Below are 25,791 nucleotides of genomic sequence, written 5' to 3'. Positions count from 1 at the left end.
TAGGAAAGTGTGAGGTCATGCACTTTGGTAGGAAAAATCAAAAGGCAGACTATTACTTAAATGAAGAGAGACTCCAGAAATATGCAGCAGAGGGATCTGGGTGTTCTTGTGCATGAAACAACAAGTTAGCCTGCAGCTGCAGCAAATAATTAAGAAGGCAAATGGAATTTTGGCCTGTGTTGCTAGGGAGTTGGAGTTTAAAAATAGGGAAGTCTAGTTACAACTGTACAGGGTGTTGGTGAGGCCACACCTGGAGTACTGTGTACAGTTTTGGTCCCTGTATTTAAGAAAGGATATACTGGCATTGGAGGCAGTTCAAAAGAGATTCACTAGGATGATTCCTGGGACGAAGGGGTTGATGTATCAAGAGCGGCTAAACAGGTTAGGCCTTTATTCATTAGAGTTTAGAAGAATGAGAGGTGATCTTATTGAAATGTACAAGATTCTGAGGGGGCTTGACAGGGTAGATGTTAAGAAGATGTTTCCACTAGTGGTGGAATCTCAAACTAGGGGGACATAGTTACAGAATAAGGGGACACTTATTTAAAACTGAGATGTGAAGGGATACTCAGAGGGTAGTGAATGTCTCCAATGCTCTACCTCAGAGAATTGTGGAGACTAGATCACTATTAAGCAGAGGTAGATAAGATATTGGGGAGTTGAGGACTATAAGGAGCTGACATGAAAGAGAAGTTGAAGCCTGGGGCACATCAGCCATGATCTTATTGGATGGTGGGGCAGGCTTGAGGGACCAAATGACCTACTTCTGTTCCTATTTCATATGTTATGTTCTTATGGCACAGATTTAAGGTATTTGCAAAAGAGCCAGTGGTGCAAAGAGGAGGTATTTCTTCACACTGTAAATTGTGAAGAACTGGAATGCATTGCCTGAAGGATAGTTGTAGCAGATTCAATAGTAACTTTCAAAAGAATCTGATAAATACTTAGAGGAGAAAAAAAAGAGTGCAGTGCCATGGGGAAAGAATAGGGGCATGGGACTAATTTTATAGCTTTTTCAAACAACCAGTACAGGCAGCATGGGTCAGATGCTCTCCTTGTTCTGTATTACTCTATGAAATTCAGTTTTAAAATCTTACATATATAGAAATACACTGAAGTTACAACGTGGACGGGCCATTCAGCTCAACTGGTCCATGTCAGCGTTTGTCCTCTACACAAGCAAACAGTTTGACACACGTTTACCCAACTTGTTCCTATATCCCTTCAACTGCTTTTCTTTCATTTTCCTGCCCATTCTAATTTCGAACATTGACCCAGAAACTGTGTCAATCACTAATCCCGGAAGAGCAATCTGCAGCCTCACAATTACATGTAAAGGCGTTTTTCCTGTCCTTTATTCCAAACCTTGTTTCAATGGACACTCTCCTTGACCTTTCAACTACTGGAATATTAAACTCTCGTGCATCGCCCTTCAATCTGTAATGTTATAATAAAAATACCCAATTTTTACAGACATTTCTACTTCCTCTTACCATAGAGCAATCTGCATTGTACCCACTTCACAACCCCTCTTCTAGCATCAAACCCTACACTAATCAAGGTCCTAAGGCTCATCTGTATATTCTATTAAACTTCATACCTGTTCCATTTCCTCCAAAGCATCTTCTACAATAGCAGCAGAGGAAGACATCAGTGACAGGACAGCCACCTGGTTATCTGTGGGGAATACAAATAAGTCCGTTACACTTTGATTAAATCAATTACAAAATAAAACCAGGCATGGTCGACAAATATTACACCCAAAAGAGAAAAAAAACCCTCAACATTTGATTAATGAAAAAGTTAATTGTATATAACATTGAAATCACAAGGCTACATATGACTCCTTGCAAACAACTTTAAAAACTACATTGTGGTATTATTTCAGTCACAAGCTCTTCAAAACTAAAGCAGATCCATAACTCCACAATTCTGAAACAGTCATAATTAATACTAGTACAAAGAACACCAAAATATTGATAGTTTTTAACTTAATTCAGTAAATGTCAGAACTTAGAAATTATATTTATTACACCATAGCAAGCACCAATATAAAATACTTGCATTTCTGCACAAGCTTATGAACTGTTGAAGATTATGGCCGATCTGATATAGAATGGTGCCCAATAGATCAATATGTCTATGATACTGAGGTTATATTGAAATATCAAGCAGCTCTTATTTTTAAACCTTTCCTGGGAACACATTCCCACTGAAAACATCAACATCCTCACAAAATAGTTGCACAGCACAGCTTTTTTTTAATTGTCAGCTGCCGATAATTATGGTGAAAAGGCATTTTGTGAAAACAAAGATTTCTAGTGGGGATGACCTGATTAACATGAAAGATGATAAATATTGAGCTCTGCCTGATGTTCACATGCAACTTCCATATCAACCACAAGTCAATCACCAAAACAGAAAATATTTTAATGAATAAAATGATCCACGGTTCAACAAACCACAAGACTATTTAGATAATTTCTGACCACCTGTTTTCCCTACCCCCTTTTCACATGCAGAATATATTCAGGCATGAAATTTGGGCGGGGGGGGGCGTGGGGTGAGGGCGCTGGCAAAGGGAGAGGGAGAAAGGTATGCACTTCAGGCTACCACAGATGCTGGTGTACAAGTCGGTGTTTGAAGCCTTGAAAAATCCCTACAAACACTGGGGTTGACTTATACACCGGTATAACAGTGAACCGCTGGCGTGAGGGTGGTCGCCAATTTGAAATGTCATCAGCATCTGGTGCAAGAAGTGGGCATATCTTAAAATTACCGTGCATCTTCACAACCTGCTTGATCCCTTGTGCGCAGCTACTAGGTACCAGTAAGAAAAACATCCATTTATAAGGTGAAAAATTGAGGGTCACTACTAATGCAAAAATAGCAAGTTGTAGCTGCAAAGGGGTGTCGAATTATATACTGGGTATATGCAAAAACATGATTTCGGAGGCTAGATAAATGAGCTCATCTTATATGCGAGGTCATCTTATACAACGCCACTTAAGGCGCATTTTGAAATCTACATTACCTTTTGGTAACTTAGAAAATCGGTCACAAGCTTCCCAAACTACACCTGTGGATGTCAGCTGATCCTGTGACAAACTAAAACCAAAAGAACAAAACATACAAATCAAGCAAAGGTACAAGGCAGGACAGAAACACCATCATATTCAAACCTGCAACATTAATTCTATTTCACTGAAGAAAACTCTTCAGCATAATCATGGAGAGCTAAAATGGTGCTCACACTTGGAAAAAAAAATCAGAAGTAGATCTCAAAACAAATGTAGCAATTACATTGCATTAAGTGGGCTCCAATGTGCTAGTTTGCAAATACCACCACCACAATGGCTAAACTCTGAATTGCCAATCACATTTTCTTAAAGTAGCAGCATCCTTTTAACTAGGCCATTTTTGTTCTAAAGCTAAAAGAAAACGAGATCATAATTTCCATGCTTTAAATGTGCGCAGGTTTCTCAATCTGATCATTTTAGTTTAATATTTTTAGAAATTATTTATATTGCAGAAGTTTGTTTGCTGATTACATTTATTTTCGTACACTAAAGACCGCAGAGGATTTCAAGAAGCTAAAACTGATACGAGTATTAGCCAAGTCTGGCAGCATCTGTGGAGAGAAAAACAGAATTAACCTTTCAGGTTGATTTGACTTTTTGTCAGTACTGATGAAAGGTCATCGACCTGAAACTTTAACTCTATTTCTCCTCCAGATGCAGCCTGACCTACAGAGAATTTCCATCATTTTGTTTTTATTTCAGATTTCCAATGTCTGCAGTATTTTGCTCGTATTGGAGCATCACCCTTTAGCTACATTGAAAGGGATTTGAAAACAGGGATGAGAATTTTAACAATGAAGTATTGTTTGATCAGAAGCCAATGTAGGTCAGTGAGCACAGGAAAGATGGGTGAAGGGAACTTAGAATGTGGGAGACCAACCAGGGGCGAGTTGGAATAGTCACGTCTGGAGGTAACAAAGGCATGGATGAGGGTTCCAGAAGCAGATGAACTGAGACAGGTGAAGTCGGGTAATGTTGCAGGGATGGAAATAGACAGGCTTAGTGATAGCACTGATAGGTAGTCAGTAGTTTCCTCAGGATCAAATATGACGCAAGCAGTGTTCTTCAGCCTCAGAGTTATCAGGGAGAGGGATGGAGTCAGCTGTTAAGGGTTGGAGTTTGGCTTCGGTCTTCAAGTAGGGGAAATTTCTGCTCATCCAGTATTGGGTGTCACATAAGCAGTCTGGCAGTTTAGCAACACTGGAGGGGTTGACAGGTGGTGGTGAGGTACAGTGGGATGTTGTTTGTGCCCATGTGAAAACTCACGTCAAGTTTTCAGACAAGTCGCCAAGGAGCAGTATGGAGATGAGAAATAGGAGGGGACCCAAGGATATATCCTTGGGGGACACAGAGGTAATGGTGCAGGGAAGAGAAACCATTGCAAATGATGCTCTGGCTACATTATATAGATAAGAATAAGAACAGCAGATACATGGGAGAACACACGCTTGAAAATTCCCCTCCAAGTCACACGCCATCCCAACTTGGAAATATATCATTCCTTCACTGGCATTGGGTCAAAATCCTGGAACTCCCTCCCTAACAGCACTGTGGGTGTAGCCACACCACAAGGACTGCAGCAGTTCAAGAAGGCAGCTCACCACCACTTTCTTAAGAGCAATTAGGAATGGACAATAAATGTTGGCCTTGCCAGTGATTCCCATGGATGAATTAAAAAAGGAACCAGGTGAGTACAGTCCCATACAGCTGGACAACAATGGAGGTGGCTCTGGGGGAGAATGATGTGGTCAACCGCATCAAAGGCGGCAGATGGGCGAGAGGGTTCACTCAACTGATTCCTGGGATGGGGGTTGTGGGAGTTGGGTTGGGTTTGTATCCACTGAAGTTTAGAAGAGTGAGAGGTAATCTTATTGAAACGTATAAGATCCTGAGGGGACTTCACAGGGTGGATGCTGAAAGACGTTTCCCATTGTGGAGAGACTAGAATTAGGGGGCACAGTTTAAAAATAAGGGGTCTCCCATTTGAGACAGCAGTGACAATAATTTTTTTTTCTCTCAGAGGGTCGTGAGTCTTTGGAACTCTCTTCCCTGGAGCATGCTGGAGACAGGGTCATTGAATATTTTTAAGGCAGAGGTAGATTGATTCTTGACTAATAAAGGAGTCAAGGTTATGAGGAGTAGGCAGAATATGGAGTCGAGGCCATAATCAGATCAGCCACGATCTTATTGAATGACGGAGTAGGCTCGAGGGGTTGTATGGCCTACTTCAGCTCCTAATTTGTATGCTCGTATGTATGTTCCTACGTAAGGAGTAGGGGATAGTTTACCTTTGTCACTTGATAAGAGTAGTTCCACACTTTTCCAGAGGTGGAAACTTGATTGGAAGGATTCAAACATGAAATTCTGGGGAAGATGGCACAGATTTCGGAGGCAACAACCTTTTTAAGAACTTGACAGGAAAGGAAGGTTGAAGACGGGGTGGTTGTTTGTAAGGACAGTGAGTTCATGGGTTGATTTTTTGAGAAGGGATGACGCCAACAGATTTAAAGAAGAGAAGGGCATTACCCAAAGAGGGAGAACTAGTAACAATATCAGCTAACATTGGATCAGGAGGGGAACTTGGGTCGTCAGCAGTTTGGTAGGAATAGGTTTGAGGAAGCAGGAGGTGGGTCGCATGGACAATATGAGCTCAATTACTGGAACAGAAAATATTTCAATGAATAAAATGATCCACAGTTCAACAAGGAGGATATTTAGATTGGTTTAGATTTATAGGCAGCTCAGCAAGCCACCAGGCTGTATCAACTGACACACAAGACTGTAAGAATAAAAACGGACTGACCACCTGGCATTAAGCCAGGCACCAGAAACGACAAAGGCTCACCCAGTCCACTCAATCCTTACTAACATCTGGGGACTTGTCCCAAAATTGTGCAAACAATAGCCTGACATAGTCATACTCACTGAATCAAACCTTACAGCCAATGACCCAGATTCCTCCATTACCATCCCTGCGTATATCCTGTCCCAATGGCAGGACAGACCCACCAGAGGTGGAAGCGCAATGGTATACAGTTGGGAGGAAGTGGCCTGGGAGTCTTCATCATTGTGTGAGGGACTCAGACCTCACATTGTATATTTATTTTTGAAAATATATAGAGATATGCTCATTGCTATCTCTAAAAAAAAATGGACAAAGACCTAAAATGACTGAATCTATGCCTGTCCGTGACACTGGAACAAAAGAAGCTACCTGGCAGTATCAGAGAAACTCACACATCATTATCTCTGAAAAGCCACTAACGGCACATTGTAGGCTGTACAGACCAAATTCAAGAGAGCTACACAAAGGCCACCTGCATTTCATAATCCAGGTTAGCCAACAAGAGTCTGCTCATCTCAGACAAAGGACCCTGCAACCTTCCTTTCAATTCTTAATGGTTGGGACATTCAACAATTTCAGGGACCCAGATGAGGGATACATATCCCTTGTCAAAACCAGAGTGGAGAGATGGGAGTCATGTGAGTTGGACTTCTAGCTTGTGGAACCAGTAATATTGCCTTGTGGAACTGCAATATTACCATCTAATTAGCAGCTTCACAGATGAGAAGCTCTAGCCCAGGTTAGACACCTGATCCCCATCTACACTGCGTCTACTGGAAATTCTGTACTATCGCTTACAAGATTGATTCATCTCTGCATGCCGCTCTCATTGTCTGAAGTCAACAACACGAGAAAAGTTAATTATCCAGTATAGGTTTTCAACCTGCTGACCTCCGTGAAGGAATACGTCATTGGACTTGGATTCTGGAACCCATGTGAAACAAGATGTATTTTCTGTGGTCTCCACACTGTAAATCTTGCCTTTCTCTATCCCTCTTTTACTGTATGATTTCAAAGGAGGCAAAGTTGTGACCCTCCTCCCACGTTTTGAGTATGCGCAAACAAACTAACCGTTTGAGTTCACCCTATCTCAAGTTTGCTGTGGGGTTATTAATAGAAATTAGATCAGACCAAAACTGAGGGGTTGGGAAATACTCCACCGCTTATAAAGGGGGAAGCAAATCAAAAATACCTTTCTGTTTATGGATGGGTAGTAAGGGGAGAAATTAATCCTGTTTAAATTAGCCACCTCCCCCCTCCAGTCCGTTACAATTGATTCAGGGTCCCAAGAAGCTTTATAGCATCAGGTCAAACATGAGCAAGGAAATCTCCTGTTGATTACCACCCTCCCTCAGATGATGGATCACTATGCCCCCATTTTGAAAACCGTTTGAAAGATGAACCGAGGGCACAGAATCTACACTGGATGGAGAACTTCCATGTCCATCACCAACAGTGGCTTGGTGCACTACTACTGACAAAGATGGTTGACATAGCTGCCAGACTGGGCCTGTGGCAGAAGGCAAGAGATCTATCACTTTTAAGGCGAGTCAATTAAACATTCAGCAGGTGTTTGGGAACGCCACCATCAAGTCACACACCATCTTGACTTGCAAACATAACGCTGTTCCTTCACAGTCATTTGGTCAAAATCCTGGAACGCCCTAAACAATAGTGTGGACATACCTACACCACGTGGGCTGAAAGCAGTATAAGAAAGCAGCTCACCGCCACTTTTTCCAAAAGTAATTAGGGATGGGTGACAAACGTTGGTCTTGCTAATGACACCCACATCCTATGAATGAATATAAAAAAAGTGACTCCAAACAGTTTTTCATATATTATATTCTTAAAGAAGGCTGGTTAGTGACTATCTCAGTAAAGCTAATGGTATAGGGAATCACACAGCCTAAACTAGGTCATCGCTAAATTACTCTTCAGGAGACCTTTTCTTGAAGGGTGGGGGAAAAAAACAATGCTTGTCGATTGACGAGCACTAGTACTGTCGAATGCAAGATCCCAATTCAGCTTGGCTTCATCAAAATATAGTTCAAATTTTCTCCTCTTTTTCTTCCTCCCCCCACAACCCCTAACATATAATGTACAAACTCTCTCTTGTTACACAAGAAGGATCTACCAGATAGAAAATCATAACATTACTCCTGATTGGGTATCAATCATAAAAATTGCTTGTACATTAAGAACACTAAGCAGTGTGAAAGGGGACTACCGGAGGGTTTTTCACCAGGAGTTCAGTGCATACGGTAGGTCTTCTGACCAACACTGCCATTTTTGCATTGGTGGATACCTAAAACCACTGTGTCAAACAGAAAGTATCAATATAATCCCACTATTTAATAAACAGAATATCCATTCTGTAACCAGGCACCCACAGGTATATCAGATACTGATTCTGGAGAACTGTGTGTGTGAATTCAGCACACAGTCGAAGATTAAAGCCAAAGTTCATTAATTTTAAGAGAAAATATTGGAGCAACACATTTCTTGCTTTCCTGGAGGGACCATGAACTTTGCTAAGTATTACATTTTAAACTAGCATCTAAGTTTGTTATTTACATTTTCAGATTTTCAACACAATCATGTATTTGAAGTTTGCACCTTTGAAGTGGTGTGCTCAGTATCACATTCAATAGCTGAATAACTCCCTCTACTATGTCTATTGTGGCATCTCGAACTAGTCGTCGTAGAGTCACACCTGAAGCAAAAGAGACAACCATTAGCCTCTCTCAGCCACAATCAATAATTTCTACCTATAATTGTTTAGCTAACAACACAAAACATGTTACACTGAAGGCTTAACAAAAGCATCAAGTCAGAGACCTTTTTGGCTAATTCATTTAACTTCCAAAAGGACAACCTTACTTAGAATGTGGTATATTTTCTGTATGCATTCTAACACAGAAGCGTTGAGAAATCGCTCAGAGTGAGAACCATGCTCAACATGCACAACAATATTTCTAACAGGAGCTCCCCACTAAGAATATGGGATCCTTTCAGTCTTTGCCACTGAAATTTTTCACCACTATAAGAAATAGATTCTTCCAAGCATTGTATACGAGACAGGCGGTTATAAGGGTGCACTAGTACTGTGATGTGTAATCAACCTTCACACGCATCAAATCCTGTGGAAAGTTATCAGTTACTGGTGGTAATTATTCTTCTTCAAGGAAAACTTATAATAATGAAAATGGTTCTCCAGTCAGTTTTCTGTCTGCTGCTTAGGTGTGTCACATACTCATGTCTAAGCCACATATTTTGGGGCCTCTAATTACTGGACACTTTATAATTTGCTTCTCCCTTCTGAAGCAATCATGATGATGGACAAGGTGCAAAGGAGGCTGCTGAAGTAAGGTGGGATGAGGCAATTGAAGGTAAAGACAACTATTTTGAAATTGATCCTGAAGGACATAAGGAACCAGCAGGCAGTATTTCAAAGGTAGAAAAGGTAGTCGTAGAACAGAACAGAGAAAAGAAACATTCAAATAAAGCAACATATAAGGCTCCGAACCACTAGACAACAACAGATGGCACTTGGGAAGACTGATAAAGTTAAGAGGGGAGGTATGTGGGGACTGATAAGATGCAAAAGGCTGAATTCAGTTTTTCCTCCACTGACCTGGAGTAAATGACTTATTCAAGACTTGAAATTTGATAGACAATTGCAAAGTTGAGCTTACCAATAAGAAAGTTTGCCATAGCCTTGCACTTGTGAGCTGTATGTGTTAAGCTGGTTAAACTGTAGTAGTAACATATTTGAAGGTCTCTCATATCTCAACAACATCGGCCTAAGAGCTCTGCATTTACTTGAAGGAAGTGCAAATCGACAGTTAGGATTGTGCACTCGGTCAGGAAAATGGAAACCCTCCCACAGTGGGCTTGTTTGGAGGATCAAGTAAAGTGGTTTGTGTGTATGTCAGCCACGCAGGACAGAAAAAAAAGGAAATCCGTCAAACTTACAACTTCTTAATTCCTATTTGCTGCCTTTTCAGTTTACAAAACATAACAGGACATTTGTTGCACAGTAATTATAATTGTGAAATAAAATTCACATTTCTACCACATGGATCTACATATTACAGCAATAACAACATCTCAACGGTTAAATGTGTAGCCCTTCGGCAGCACTTGCCTTGACTCTTGGGTAACCAATAGTACACAGTGGTTAAATTAAGGATGTTCTTCTGAAAGTCTGCAGTGAGTTTCTGACAGTCCTAGTACAGAAAACATTCGTAAATGGAATATAGTGTTGCTTCATTTATTTGCAAGAATTGTAATCTGAGGTTCACCTTGTGCACTTACTTGTACAGATGGTAAGGGTGGTTTCGAAAAGGTCAGACTTAGCTTTGTTGCTTCTTGTGATATTGCTTTAAAACAGTCACCTAGAGGAAATATGTTGGGAAAAGTTAGGCAATGGTTTGTGAAAATAAAAACTGAAAATAGTAACAGCAAATGGACGAACCATATAAATAATGTGGTTATAAGAGCAGGTCAGAGGCTAGGAATCCTGCGAGTAACTCACCTCCTAACTCCCCAAAGCCTGTTCACCATCTACAAGGTACAAGTCAGGAGTGTGATGGAATACTCTCCACTTAACTGAATGAATGCAGTTCCAACAACACTCAAGAAGCTTGACACCATCCAGGACAAAGCAGCCTGCATGATTGGCATCCCACCCACAAACATTCACTCCCTCCATCATCGACACACAGTGGCAACAATGTGTACCATCTACAAGATGCATTGCAGGAACTCAACAAGCCTCCTTAGACAGCATCTTCCAAACCCATGACCACTGCCATCTAGAAGAACAAGGGCAGCAGACACATGGGAACATGACAACCTGAAAGCTCCCCTCCAAGCCATCACCATCCTGACTTGGAAATATATCGCCGTTCCTTCACTATCGCTGGGTCAAAATCTTGGGATTCTCCCTCTAGGTGCACTGTGGGTGCATGGACATGGACTGCAGCAGTTCAAGAAGGCAGTTCACCACCACCTTCTCAAGGGCAATTAGGGATGGGCAATAAATGCTGGCCTAGCCATCGACGCCCACATCCCGTGAACGAATTAAAAAAAAAGCAACTGGTACTGAATCAGCTAGGCGACTGACTAATACAAGTTTAAACTTAAAATTTATGATTGAGGCAGAGTTTAGATTATAGTTGCAAACTTTTTCCATTGTATTGTACTTGCTTTCATACAGCTGTAAGTTAATTTTATGGAAGTCATTGGTACAATATCAATAAAAGGTTCTAGGAATTCAGGGTTGAACTAAATGATAATCGCATGTGGTGCTTTGGTTAAACTAAAAGTTGTTTTTTCCTTCAATTGCAATGCTTAAAGTAAAACTTCAACAAAATAAAGCTAAACATATGATCTCCCTATATGTAGTGAAAGGTTTACTTTCAGGGTTGGTATGAGTGTTGGAGAGGGCTTACTAATCTGCAATTCAGTCATAGGCTATGTGACCTTACCACAAATGTTGGCATTGAATAGGCAACATGATGTTCCAATATAACAAAACCAAAGAAGAGACCTAAAGTTAGTTGGAGCAAACTACTTTCCTCCATATCCTTTCAATCCCCAGTTGCCTGCTGGCTGGTTCTTGATTCTGTGCATGTAGTAGATCGCAAACTTACCTTATTGCAATGTGTATCATCACACATCCTTTTTCCCCTAACAATTCAAGCCTTTCCTCCAAATAATAGTTATAAAAAGTAGCTAATAGTTCAACTCATTTAAGGTACAAAATAGTGAAGCTAAAACTCCAGTCGATATTGGAGTATAAAATTTAAGTTGCAAATATTCTAGTTTTCTTTTTGAGCTCTAGTACAAATGTCAACAATGACCTTAAAATCATCCCCCTCTATATTTAGCTTATTTCAGTATATATGAAAAACAGCACAGGTTATTTAGGCACTTAACACTATCTGTAATCTCTCCTCACATCTTTATACATAAAGTACCAAACCTAGAGTTTTCCAGAAGAACTGCAGGTCAAAATCTTCAGACTTCCACAATGATTCTCCTTCTGTAAAAAGATAATAGTTTGCATTAATATGCTGTCTTGGTTTCACAGATTCATAAGAACAAAAGTGCACCTCATTAAAAGCCATTTGTGCTGAGTTATCCAATTTTGGGCAGGATGGTTAGAACGCACAAACTGAACTCACTGTCCTGGAGCTGAGGGAGGGGAAAGATGAGGTGTGAAAACAGCCAGGGATCTCATTCTAGCAACCACTGCTGAAAATGCACATATGACTGTTATAAAGCAATAAGATCATACAGTTTTACAGCACAGAAGGAGGCCATTAAGCCCATTCAGTTTGTGCCAGCTCTTTCAAAGAGCAATCCAGCTAATCCCATTTTCCTTTTCTTTCCCCATATTCCCACAAGGATTTTCTCCTTCAACTATTTATTCCCAAAAGCTACCATTGAGTCTGTTTCCATCACCATAACAGGCAAATTTCATCGAAATACAGATGCATGGGCTCATTGTTAGATCCAAGTAATCAGTCTTTAGACGTCAGAAGGGGAGAATGAAAAGGTGCCAGCAGCAAGGGCCTGTGCAACGGCTGTCAGAACATTGCTGTACACAAACCTAGGAAGGCTGCAAGTAAATTGGCCACCCCCGCGCAATCCACAAAATAATTTACTTTTCCAGCATCATGAAGGCTGCCTGTTTACCCTTGCTCTAGCAAATCTCTGAGGCTTCCCACTGCAAATTCCTCTCCCAATTCCAGTACAACTCTGTGGTGTAGGCTAGGGAGCCAACCTTCCATGCTTAAATGATCCCAGTCAGAAATTCACTCAAAGTCATGGGACCATCTCTGTGATGGGCAGCTGTCTCTCCCAATCCTGGAGATACCCACGCCCCAGTCCAACAATAATCCTGGCTGATAAATCAAAAAAGTAAAGCCCTTCAGTTAATTTTCAATCCAACACTCTCCTAGGTTTACACATAAACCACCTATACACAATTAGATGGCCCCCTGTGTTTCATTGAGATAAAAACAAAAAACTACTGCGGATGCTGGAAATCCAAAACAAAAATAGAATTACCTGGAAAAACTCAGCAGGTCTGGCAGCATCAGCGGAGAAGAAAAGAGTTGACGTTTCGAGTCCTCATGACCCTTCAACAGAACTGAGTAAAGTTAGGAGAGGGGTGAAATATAAGCTGGTTTAAGGTGAGTGGGGGAAGAGAAGCTGGGGGGGAGGTGGTTGTAGGGACAAGCAAGCAGTGATAGGAGCAGATAATCAAAAGATGTCACAGACAAAGGGAACAATGACGTGTTAAAGGTGGTGATATTATCTAAGAGAATGTGCTAATTAAGAATTGATGGCAGGACACTCAAGGTACAGCTCTAGTGGGGGTGGGGTGGAAAGACTGACAGGGCATTACAGATTTAAAAATAATGGAAATAGGTGGGAAAAGAAAAATCTATATAAATTATTGGAAAAAACAAAAGGGAGGGGGAAGAAACGGAAAAGGGGTGGGGATGGGGGAGGGAGTTTAAGATCTAAAGTTGTTGAATTCAATATTCAGCCCGGAAGGCTATAAAGTGCCTAGTCAGAAGATGAGGTGCTGTTCCTCCCGTTTGCGTTGGGCTTCACTGGAACGATGCAGCAAGCCAAGGACAGACATGTGGGCAAGAGAGCAGGGTGGAGTGTTAAAATGGCAAGCGACAGTGAGGTTTGGGTCTTCCTTGCGAACAGACCGCAGGTGTTCTGCAAAGCGGTCGCCCAGTTTGCGTTTGGTCTCTCCAATGTAGAGGAGACCGCATTGGGAGCAACGAATGCAGTAGACTAAGTTAGGGGAAATGCAAGTGAAATGCTGCTTCACTTGAAATGAGTGTTTGGGCCCTTGGACAGTGAGGAGAGAGGAAGTGAAGGGGCAGGTGTTGCATCTTCTGCGTGGGCATGGGGAGGTGCCATAGGTCGGGGTTGAGGAGTAGTGGGTGATGGAGGAGTAGACCAGGGTGTCCCGGAGGGAACGATCCCTACGGAATGCCGCCGGGGGGGGGTGAAGGGAAGATGTGTTTGATGGTGGCATCATGCTGGAGTTGGCGGAGGATGATCCTTTGAATGCGGAGGCTGGTGGGGATAAGTGAGGACAAGGGGGACCCTATCGTGTTTCTGGGAGGGAGAAGGCGTGAGGGCGGATGCGTGGGAGATGGGCCGGACACGGTTGAGGGCCCTGTCAACCACCGTGGGTGGAAAACCTCGGTTAAGGAAGGAGGAGGACATGTCAGAGGAACTGTTTTTGAAGGTAGCATCATCAGAACAGATGCGACGGAAGCGAAGGAACTGAGAGAATGGGATGGAGTCCTTACAGGAAGCGGGGTGTGAGGAGCTGTAGTCGAGGTAGCTGTGGGAGTCGGTAGGCTTGTAATGGATATTGGTGGACAGTCTATCATCAGAAATTGAGACAGAGAGGTCAAGGAAGGGAAGGGAAGTTTCAGAGATGGACCATGTGAAAATGATGGAGGGGTGGAGATTGGAAGCAAATTTTTGCCCTGTGTTTCATTCCCTGGTATGCTCCAACTCAAGATCTTCTCTCCCGAAGTATTGCCTCATGCTGTTGTCAATCCTCCAGTATCCACCCAAACACACACCACACGAATGTCTTAATCGACACACATGCTTAGATAGATATGGAAAGGGGAAGGAACTTCAAAGCTACTCGAAAGGGGAAGGAAAATGTAGCTGAGCCCAATCCTGCTCAATAACGGACACACTTTTCTAAGATTGATCTCAACGCCAGCCCCAAGCTCTCATATTGAGGCCAATCAGAGCAACATCTATCTCAATTGAGAAAAGCTAACCAGGCACATTGGACTCAAATCTATTATAATTCAATATCCCATGTAGTAGAGCATTTACAAAAGCAACTTGCATTTACGTAGCATCTTTTACATGGTAAAACATCCCAACATATTCACAGGAGTGTAACCAGACAAAAATTAACACTAAGTCAAAAGGAGATGCTGTTAGGACAGATATCCAAATGCTTAATGAAAGAGTTAGCTTTGAAGCAGCATCTTAACGAAGGGGGAAAAGAGGCAGAGGGGCTTCTAGAAGGAATGCCAGATTTTTTTTTGTTATTCATTCATGGAATGAGAGCATCGCAGGCAAGGCCAACAGTTATGGCCCATCCCTAACTGAGCTCGAGAAGGTGGTGATGAGCTATCTTCTTGATTATTGTAGTCCATGTAGTGTAGGTATATTCACAGCGTTTAGGGAAGGAGCTCCAGGTTGTAAGCCTAGACAGCTGAAGCAATTGTTGCGAAAACACACAAGACACCAGGATTAGGTGAACATGCGATTCTGATTGAGAGGCTTGAGGAGGTGACAAAGATGTGGAGGGCAAGGTCATGAAGGGATTGGGGCACGCGGATGAGAAACTTAAAAATCAAGGCATCACCAGGCCAGGAGCCACAAGTCAGTGAGCACAGGGAAGAGGGACAAACAAGCGTCAGTGTGATTAACAAAATAAATGCTGGAAATACTCAGCAGGTCTGGCAACATCTGTGGACAAAAAGAGAGTTAACATTTCAAGTCTGTGATCTTTCATCAGAATGGTCACAGTTCTGAAATGTCAACTGTTTCTCTCTCCATAAGTACTTCCAGACCTGTAAAGTATTCCTAGCATTTTCTGCTTTTATTTTGGATTTCTAGTAACCACAATATTTTGATTTCTATTAAGACTTAGTGCAAGTCAGGTTGCAGTTAGCAGAGTTTTGAATGAACTCAGGTTAATGGATGGGAAGCTGATTAGGAAGGTATTGAAATAGTCAAGTCTGGAGGCAAACGTCTAGATGAATTTGTCCATTGAAATCAATTCGTTACTGAGGGCCCTCTATTAGATCCCAGCCTGGAACTCTCGGCTACATTTACATCAGTTAACATAGATTTCAGGAGTCTGTGTGGCCCAGCTCCCAGCTTTCTCTGTCCAAACCTGGCTATGGGGTCGCAGAGACAGCTCTAACCCATTTAATGCTCCCTTCACTGTTACTGCGGGTTTGCAGCGGGTACCTGGAAATCGACAAACAGCCTCAAACGGTGTTTATTCATTGACAGAGACACTGAGGGCACCCCTGCGTCGCCCCCAGGGCCCTGGCGTCTCCCCCCTCCCGGGCTCCCTCCTGACGGGGTTCCTGGGCTCTGCTCCCCTAAAGCCGCCCACTCACCTCGCAACTGCGACACCACCTCCCTGAGGCCCTGCACCATGTTCCGCAGCGGCAGCCGCAGGTCCTCCCCGAGCTCCGAGTGCAGGGGCTGCATCTCGGCTGAAACCCGCTCCTCCATCTTCCCGTCAGCCCCGACACCGCGGGGGGGGAGTTAAAACACGGGGGCGGGACCATCGGCGTAAAGGGGCGTGGCCACACTTCAGGGGCGGAGTCTGGACATCGGGGCGGGGCCTAGTGTCAGGGGGCGTTCCTATTTCTTTACAAAATGAAAACACTCCTATTACCTTCCACTGTCATCATTTTTCTTCTTTATTCCCTCTTGCCTCCCACCACATCACAGGCCAGCCCTTCTCTTTTTTACCCCTCCCTTGAATCTGCATTTTCTTAAAATCTATTGCATTCTGAACTTTTTCCAGTTCTGATGGAAGGTCATTGACCTGAAACATTGGGCAGGATCGTCGCAGATTTGCAGAAGTGTGGTAGCGGGCAGGAAAAAAGTTGTCTTACCCCCTGGCAGCAATGGCGTGTTTTTACACCATATCATCCCATTCCAGCCTCATTAATCATGCAGCCACAGGAAGCACGCCATCTTGCTGCACTCGTGGCCTTGATTTGCCCACCGTGCCATTACCTCATCACATCCTCATGCAGGGTGCCACGTTCGCACACTTCTCAATGCTTGCAACCCAGGACTGCTCCAGTGAGTACATCAGTCTCACCACTTTGGCTTGGGAGGCAGGGACTGAGGTGGTCAGTGCCAATGCTGCACACAAGAGGTCGGCCATTCAGTGCAGGTAATGGATAAATCTCATCTGTGCTGCCAGGATAAGGCATCTTATCAGATCTTATCACTCTAAACTCACACTCACAAGGCCATCACACATTCACTGGCATCTCAGTGCCAGATCAAGGGACATCACCACTCACTCTCTCACACACACCCTCATATCTCCATCTGGTCTCATCTCCTCTGGAGACTGCTTTCTAAGCCCCCACCATCTTGAGGCCACTTACACAGTTCAACATGTGCCCCCACACTCACACCCTGGGATACCCTCCTTCCCCAGTACAGCCCTTGCCCTGCAGCCTCTTCCCTTGCCTGAGGCCACTTCTCCCTCTTCCCCAAGCAAGTCCTAGCCCTGCAACCACTGAAAAGCCACCTCCACCTTAGGCTGGTATGTAGGTAGACACCTGTCCATGAGCCCCCCTAAAAGTGATGTGGTGCTGTCTATGAAGCCCGACGCCAATGACCACAAGTGTTTGCCTAAGCAAGGAAGGCAAACAAACCTTGAAGTCCCGAGCGAAGTGCAGCTCTCCAGAGGCCCGGGGCTTATTTACAGTTGTGAAACACGTAAACGTGATGTGCTTGGATGATCCAGCGTGGGGGGATGATTCCGGCAACCAGGGCTTATAATTAAGTGCCAATGTATTAAAATGACGTTCCCAACATGCGGCGGCTGGAAACATGGCCTGCCATTGATGGGTCCAGGGGGCGTGAAACCGATTTTTGGCCATCTCCCCATATTGTCTCCCCCGCCCCCCACGCCTGCCAACAGGGCCAGAAAATTCCGGCCATTAACTCTACAGATTCTGTCTGACATGCTGAGCATTTCCAGTATTTTCTGTTTTTATTTTTCCTTTGACTAGTTGACCAGTTCTAGTGCCAATCACTTTACCCTGAACATTTCCTCACCTATGGGAATCAGATAAATTTTTTGTTAATTTATTCATGCGATGTGGGTATCACTGGCTAGGCCAGCATCTATTGCCCATCCCTAATTGCCCTTGAGAAAGTGATGGTGAGCTGCCTTCTTGAACCGCTGCAGTCTACCTGGTGTAGGTACACCCACAGTGCTGTTAGGGAAGAAGTTCCAGGATTTTGACACAGTGACAGTGAAGGAACGGCGATATATTTCCAAGTCAGGTGTGTGACTTGGAGGAAGAACCCCCTCATAATTCTAGATGGTACACACTGTTGCCTCTGTGCGTCGGTAGTGGAGGGAGTGAATGTTTGTGGATGGAGTGCCAATCAAGTGGGTTGCTTTGTCCTGGATGGTTGTAAACTTCTTGAGTGTTGTTGAGCTGCACTCATCCAGGCAAGTGGAGAGTATTCCATCACACTCCTGACTTGTGTTTTTCAGATGGTGGACAGGCTTTAGGAAGTCAGGAAGTGAGTTACTCGCCGCAGGATTCCTAGCCTCTGACCTGCTCTTGTAGCCACAGTATTTATATGGCTAATCCAATTCAATTTCTGGTCAATGGTAACTCCCAGGAGTTACCTGTGGAGGATTCAATGTTGGTAATGCCATTAAATGTCAAGGGGAGATAGTTAGATTCTCTCTTGTTGGAGATGGTCATTCCTGACACTTGTGTGGCGCGAATGTTACTTGCCCCTTGTCAACCTAAGCCTGGGTATTGTTCAGGTCTTTCAGCATTTGGACATTAACTACTTCAGTATCTGAGGAGTCACAAATGATGCTGAACATTGTGCAATCATCAGCGAACATCCCCACTTCTGACCTTATAATTGAAGGAAAGTCGTTGATGAAGCAGCTGAAGATGTCTGGATCGAGGACACTACCCTGAGGAACTCCTGCAGTGATGTCCTGGAACTGAGATGATTGGGCTCCAACAACCACAACTAATTTCCTTTGTGCTAGGTATGACCCCGACCAGCGGAAAGTTTTCCCCCTGATTCCCATTGATACCAGTTTTGAAAGGAATCCTTGATCCACAATCGCTCAAATGCTGCATTGATGTCAAGGGCAGTCACCCTCAACTCACCTCTGGCGTTCAGCTCTTTTGTCCATGTGTGAACGAAGGCTGTAATGATGTCAGGGGCTGAGTGGCCCTGGCAGAACCCAGCAGGTTATTGCTAAGCAAGTGCTGCTTGATAGCAATGTTGATGACCCGCTCCATCACTGTACTGATGATCGAGAGTAGACTGATGAAGCAATAATTGGATTTGTCCTGCTTTTTGTGTACAGGACATACCTGGGCAATTTTCCACATTGCTCGGTTGTAGCTGTACTGGAACAGCTTGGCTAGGGGTGCGGCAAGTTTTGGAGCACAAGTCTTCAGTACTCTTGCCAGAATATTGCCAAGGCCCATAGACTTTGCATTATCCAGTGCCTTCAGCTATTTCTTGATATCACGTGGAGTGAATCGAATTGGCTGAAGACTGGCATCTTTGACACTGGGAACCTCGCAGGAGGCCGAGATGGATCATCCACTGGGCACTTATGGCTGAAGATTTTTGCAAGTGCTTCAGTCTTATCTTTTGTACTGATATGCTGGTCTCCCTCATCATTGAGAATGGAGATATTTGTGGAGCCTCCTCCTCCAGTGAGTTCTTTAATTGTCCACCACCATTCACAACTGGATGTGGCAGGACTGCAGAGTTTAGATCTGATCCTTTGGTTGTGGGATCGTTTAGCTCTGTCTATCACTTGCTGCTTATGCTGTTTGGCATACAAGTACTCCTATGTTGTAGCTTCACCACGTTGACACCTCATTTTTAGGTATGCCTGGTGCTGCTCCTGGAATGCCCTCTTGCTCTCTTCTTTGAACCAGGGTTGATCCCCTGGCTTAATGGTAATGGTAGATTGGGGGATATGCCAGGCCATGATGTTACAGATTGTGGTTAAGTACAATATTGCTGTTGTTGATGGCCCACAGCACCTCATCATTGCCTAGTCTTGAGTTGCTAGAGCTGTTCAAAATCTATCCCATTTAGCACAGTGGTAGTGTCACACAACATGATGGATGGAATTCTCAATGTGAAGACGGGACTTCGTCTGCATAAGGACGTATGGTGGTCACTCCTACCGATACTTTCATGGACAGAGGCATCTGCGGCAGGCAGGTTGGTGAAGACGAGATCAAGTATGTTTCTCCCTCTTGTTGGTTTCCTCACCAGCTGCTGCAGACCCAGAATAGCAGTTATGTCCTTTAGGACTCAGCCAGCTCGGTCAATAGTGGTGCTACCGAGCCATTCTTGGTGATGGACATTGAAGATCCCACCCAGAGTACATTTTGCGCCCTTGTTACTCTCAGTGCTTCCTCCAAGTGCCGTTCAACATGGAGGAGCACTGACTCATCAGCTGAGGGGATGAGTGGTGGGTGGTGCAGTACGTGGCAATCAGCAGGAGGTTCCCTTGCCCATGTTTGACTTTATGCCATGAGACTTCATAGGTCAGAAGTCGATGTTAAGGTTCTGGAATGCGAGAATATTGCTGCTATCACAACTGTGACTATTGTAGGGAAGTGGGTACTGTAGGGTTACTCTGGGTGAATGGATTAAGATGGGCTGAATGACTTTCTTCATCCAGTTATCCTGTGATGTACAACTCTGAATACAGCATTATTTCTTTCAGATCCCTATACAGTTAACATATCACTCAGTTTTATTGACAAATTTTGTTTCAAACTGAATTAATGCTGTGTTTTGGACAATACAAAGTTTCTGCAGGTAGCTCCTGAATCTCAATGACATTTGCTATGGTGAGTTTTCATTTTCAAGGCACTTTCATTTTGTAGTAATGCAGCTAGCAGCAGACAAAAATTGTATTTATATGTTGTCTTTAAATGGGAAAGTTTCCCCATGTTCTTTACTGAGATGTAAGGAACAAAAGGAATGTCAAGCAAAGGAGATATTCAGTTATTTTTATCCTTTCTTGGGATGTGGATATTGCTGGCAAGGCCAGTATTTGTTACCCATCCCTAATTGTCCTTGAGAAGGTTTTGGTGAGCTGTCTTCTTGAATGATTGCAGACTGTGTGGTATAGGCACATCCACAGTGCAGTTAAGGAGGGAGTTCCAGGATTTTGATCCAGCAACTGTGAATAAATGGCCAAGTCAGGATGCTGTGTGACTTGGAGGGGACTAGCGGGTAGTCCCATCTGCTACCCTTGTTCTTCTAGGTGGTAGAGGTTACGGGATTGGAAGGTGATGTCAAAGGAGGCTTGGTGAGTTGCTGCATTGCATCTTGTATATGGTACACACTGCTGTCACTGTACATTGGTGGTAGAGGATATTTTTAAGGTGGTGGATGGGGTGCCAATCAAGCGGGCTGCTTTGTCCTGGATGATGTCAAGCTTCTTGAGTGTTGTGGGAGCTGCACTCATCCAGGCAAATGGGGAGTATTCCATCACATTCCTGACTTGTGGCTTGTAGATGGTGGTCAGGCTTTTTGGAGTCAGGAGGTGAGTTACTCACCATGGAATTCCCAGCCTCTGACCTGCTCTTGTAGCCACAGTATTTATATGGCTAGTTCAGTTCAGTTTCTGGTCAATTTTGACACACAAGATATTGATAGTGGGGAATTCCGTAATGGTAATGTTGTTGAACATCAAGGGGAAGTGGCTAGATGCTCTCTTGTTGGAAAGGGTCATTGCCTGCCACCTGTGCGGCGCCAACGTTGCTTGCCACTTATCTACCCAAGCCTGAATGTTGTCCAGGTCTTGCTGCATATGGATACAGACTGCTTCAGTAAATGAGGAATTGTGAATACTACCGAACACTGTGCGTTCATCAGTGAACCTACTGACCTTATGATGAGAGAAGGTTATTGATGAAGTAGCTGAAGATGGTTGGGCCTAGAACACTAGCCTGAGGAACTCCTGCAGCAATATCCCTGTGCTGAGGTGATTGACCTCCAACAACTACAACCATTGATGCCACACTCAGTCAAATGCTGCCTTGATGTCAAGGGCAGCCACTCTCACCTCACCCCTTAAGTTCAGTTCCTTTGTCCATGTTTGTACCAAGGCTGTAATAAGGGCAGGAGCTGAGTGGCCCTGGTGGATCCCAAACTGTGCCTCAAGGAGCAGGTTATTGCTGTGTAAGCACTGCTTAATAGCTCTGTCGATGAAACTTTCCATTCCTTTGCTGATAATCGAGAGTAGACTGGAGGGGTGGTAATTCGCCAGTTTGAATTTGTCCTACTTTTTATAGACAAGACATTCCTGGGAAATTTTCCACATTGTCCAGTAGATGCCAGTGTTGTAGCTGTATTGGACATCTTGGCTTGGAGCATGGCTAGTTCTGGAGCACAAGTCTTCAGTACAGGTAGTACTGCAGAATGTTGTCAGGGTCCATAGCCTTTGCAGTATCCAGTATCCATTTGCAGTGGCAACCAGAACCTTGATCAAAGTGGTATGTTTTATGGTGAGTCTTAAAGGAGAAAGTAACCAGTTTTTGTAATGGAGAGAATACAGATTTAGAAGCACATCTTGGTAGGTCTCTTAGGTTGAGTACAGCCTAGTTCACTCTTAGACTGTGACCAGGTATACCAAGTATCCAAGTGTATGAAATTTGTGAAGACAATGGCTTCAGTCTTCCTAATGTTAAGCAATGTTAATTGTGGCTCATTCAAATGGATGTCACACAAGCATCTCAGATAGCTTAGAGGTAGTGGAAGGGTAGAAAGATGCAGAGCTATGTTATATCAGTGTACGGATGGAATATGGCCCCATGTTTGCAAATTATGCCACCAAGGATTTGTACCCAATGCAGTTGACAGAGCCCTCAACCATGAATATTTCATTTCCCCCATTTCTACTCTCACCTATTGGTTCCACCACCCCTACCAATTCCCCCCCACCCCCACCCCCCGGAACAAGAATAGGCTTCACCATGTCTTCAACTTCCACCTCACTAGTTTCAGCATTCAACTGATCATCTGCCAACATTCTCACCACCTCCAGCATGATACAACCACCAAATGCATATTCCTTATAGCCCTGAATGTTTTTTTCACTTCACATAATTATCCACTTCTCTTTTGAGAGCCTCGATTGAATCTGCCTCCGCAACACTCTCTGGCAAAGCATTCCAGTTCCTAACCACACGCTGCATAAAAAAAGTTTCCCCTCATATCACTTATTCCTTAAATTGTTGTCCTCCGGTTTTTGACCCTTCTGCCAATGAGAACAACTTCTCTCTCTCTGTTCTGTCCAGACCCCTCATCATTTTGAAAACCTCTATCTCATTTCCTCTTAATCTTCTCTTCTCCAAGAGAATAACCCCAGCTTCTCCACATAGCTAAATTTCCTCATCCCTCAAACCATTATTGTGATTCTTTTCTGCATCCTCTCTACTGCCTTCAAATCCTTCCTAAAGTGTAGTCCCCAGAATTGGACACAATACTCCAGCTGAGGCTGAACCAGGTTTTTATACAGGTTCGGCTTAACTTCCTTGCTCTTACACGCTATGCCTCTATTTATAAATCCCAGGATCCAGTATGCTTTATTAACCACTTTCTCAACCTGCCCTACAAGATTCAATGATTTGTTCACATATACCCTGAGATCCCTCTGCCCCTGCACTCACTTTAGAGTCATATCCTTTATTTTATATTGTCTGTGCTCATTCTTCCAACCAAAATGAACCACTTCACACTTCTCTCCATTAAATGTCACCTGCCATTTGTCCGCCCATTCCACTAGCCTATCTAAGTCCTCTTAAGGTTTATTCTAACAGCACTGTGGGTGTATCTACACCACATGGACTGCAGCAGTTCAAGGCGGCTCACCACGACCCTCTCAAGGGCAATTAGGGATGGGCAATAAATGCAATAATAGCCAGCAACGCACACATCCTGGGAAAGAATAAAAAAAACTATCCTCCTCAAGTTCACAACACTTCCAAGTTTAATGTCATGCACAAATTTTGAAATTGTGCCCTGTACATCAAAGTCTAGGTCAAGTATATAGATCAAGAAAAGAAATGGTCTTAACACCAACCCATGGGAAACTCCACTTTGTACCTATCCACAGTCCTAATAACAACAGTTCATCACCACTCTCTGCTTCGTGTCACTCAACCACCCTACTCCGCCTCCCCCATATAGCTGAGTCAGCCATGCTACTATGGGAGACAACATCCACCCTCGTCAAGGAGGTTGTGCGGGGGCGGGCGCGGACCCAATCGATGCCCCCGATTGGGTCCGTGCCGGCATTTTACGTGGGCGGGCCAGTTAAGGCCCGCCAAGCGTGACGTGTGCCCGGAAGCGCTGAGCGCTCCCTGTGCGGGCAGGGAGGGGGTGTGGGGTTCCCGGAGTCGGGAGTGCACTCTTTCGCGGGGGGTTCCCGGAGTCGGGAGTGCACTCTTTCGTACATGTGCACGAAAAAGCGGAGAAATCTCCCTGAGGCACAGAGGTCCCTCAGAGAGATAAGTTTTAAGGTTTAAAAATTTTAATAAAGAAAAAAAAATTTAAGACATGTCCCCCCATGTGACAGTGTCACATCAACTGGGACATGTCAATGAACTTTAATGAAAAAATTTATTTAATTTATAAACCCTTCATGAAACCTCATCCCGCCCGTGGATGAGGTTCCATGAAAAATGTGAAGGCCGCCTGGGCTCTTCGCCTGCCCGCCAACCTTAACGTTGGACGGGCAGCTTTCTCAATAACCTTAATTAGTTAATTAATGGCCTTAACAGGCCTTTGACAGTTTGGTGGGCGCGCAGCTGAGTCGGCTGTGTGCCCGCCGAACTGAAAAACCTAAATGACGCGCGGTGACGTCATGCCCGAAGACACCCCGTATCATTTTACGCCTCGGCGAGTGGGCCCTGCCCCCGCTCGCCGAGCTGAAAATTCTCCCCTTGGACTTGGCTCTGACTGCACACCCCAGAGGAACATCACTCTTACCAGTATTCAGAACAAATAGTGTAATTGTGTAAACCAGGTGATATGGGACCCACCACCCATTATACATCTCTCATTTTTCAATTCTATTGATTTTGCAGTGTAACTTTTGATTTACTCCAAGCAGATGTATCAAATGAAAACTGAATGCTAAATTTCAATTCACCATCTCCGCTTGTTTATATTGGGCTCATTTGTTTTTTCTTCTTTTTTATAGCCTCCTAAATGACCACCTATAGATCATGTGGTTGGTTGATGATTGTTGCCATATGACAAAAACATTATTCGTGGCAGGGCATGTAATTTGGTTTGCAGTGTCCATTCTATTTTATCTTTCTTTGCCTTTGTCACATGAAACTCATAATAAGGGGTCTGTGTCAGTTGGTATTTGTTTCACAAGCTGGGGCTGATCAGTGCTCTTGCTCAATTCCGAGAAACAAAATGTAGGGGAAAAAATCCTTTTCAGCTTGGGAATGGAATAGCTTTTGAAACTGTGAAAAACTGCAGTGGTGATTTATTCCAACCTATGGAAAGACTGAAGGCTTTACTCAAGTTTGAAGCACAATTTTTGCAGAAAACAAACTTTAATGATGCTGCAATTCCTGGAGCTCTATGTGACAGAGCAGTAGGAAACCATCTGTGGCACTCCCTATCTACAACCTCCTGACAGCACTGCCGTGCCGGGGGTAAGTATACAGTTTTCCCCGTGAAGAGTCAAACTAAACCCATTTTGGACAAGTTCCAGTTCGTGAAAGGTAAAGATAAGGAGGCCTGGGAGGAGAATGTCAGAGAAATGAGGGTAGATTTTCAAATTGTTGCCTGGGTGGCATTATGGATTGGCTACCTGTTACATGAGTTCAATAGATTAAAAATGGGGCAGTTTCTATAATGGATGTCTTACCCACCATGCTAGTTTTGACAACAAGTTGAAAGCCTATCATTGAGGCCAAATGTCACAAAACTGTAAGTGTTTTGGCAGCAAGGGTAGTTGAAGTCAGACTATGC

The 25,791-nt window shown here is 43.8% G+C and overlaps 1 protein-coding gene across 1 annotated transcript in view; it reads right to left on the bottom strand.

Moving 5' to 3' along the window:
* The window catches only part of ccndbp1 (cyclin D-type binding-protein 1), a 41,987-nt gene extending 25,681 nt beyond the window's left edge, over positions 1-16,306 (bottom strand). Inside the window, exons 1-7 of the mRNA XM_078555383.1 lie at positions 16,137-16,306; positions 11,918-11,977; positions 10,246-10,325; positions 10,076-10,157; positions 8,545-8,641; positions 3,035-3,108; positions 1,601-1,677 (exon numbers count right to left, since the gene is read on the bottom strand). Coding sequence (XP_078411509.1) covers positions 1,601-1,677; positions 3,035-3,108; positions 8,545-8,641; positions 10,076-10,157; positions 10,246-10,325; positions 11,918-11,977; positions 16,137-16,254 — 588 coding nt within the window. The 5' untranslated portion in view covers positions 16,255-16,306. The remainder of the gene's footprint in view (positions 1-1,600; positions 1,678-3,034; positions 3,109-8,544; positions 8,642-10,075; positions 10,158-10,245; positions 10,326-11,917; positions 11,978-16,136) is intronic.
* Positions 16,307-25,791: the final 9,485 nt, after the last annotated feature.

This window comes from Cetorhinus maximus, chromosome 13, assembly GCF_964194155.1.
Source record: "Cetorhinus maximus chromosome 13, sCetMax3.hap1.1, whole genome shotgun sequence".
Taxonomy (NCBI): Eukaryota; Metazoa; Chordata; class Chondrichthyes; order Lamniformes; family Cetorhinidae; genus Cetorhinus; species Cetorhinus maximus.
Note: the sequence above shows the minus strand (reverse complement) of the source record. Positions and strands in the feature narration are given on the sequence as shown.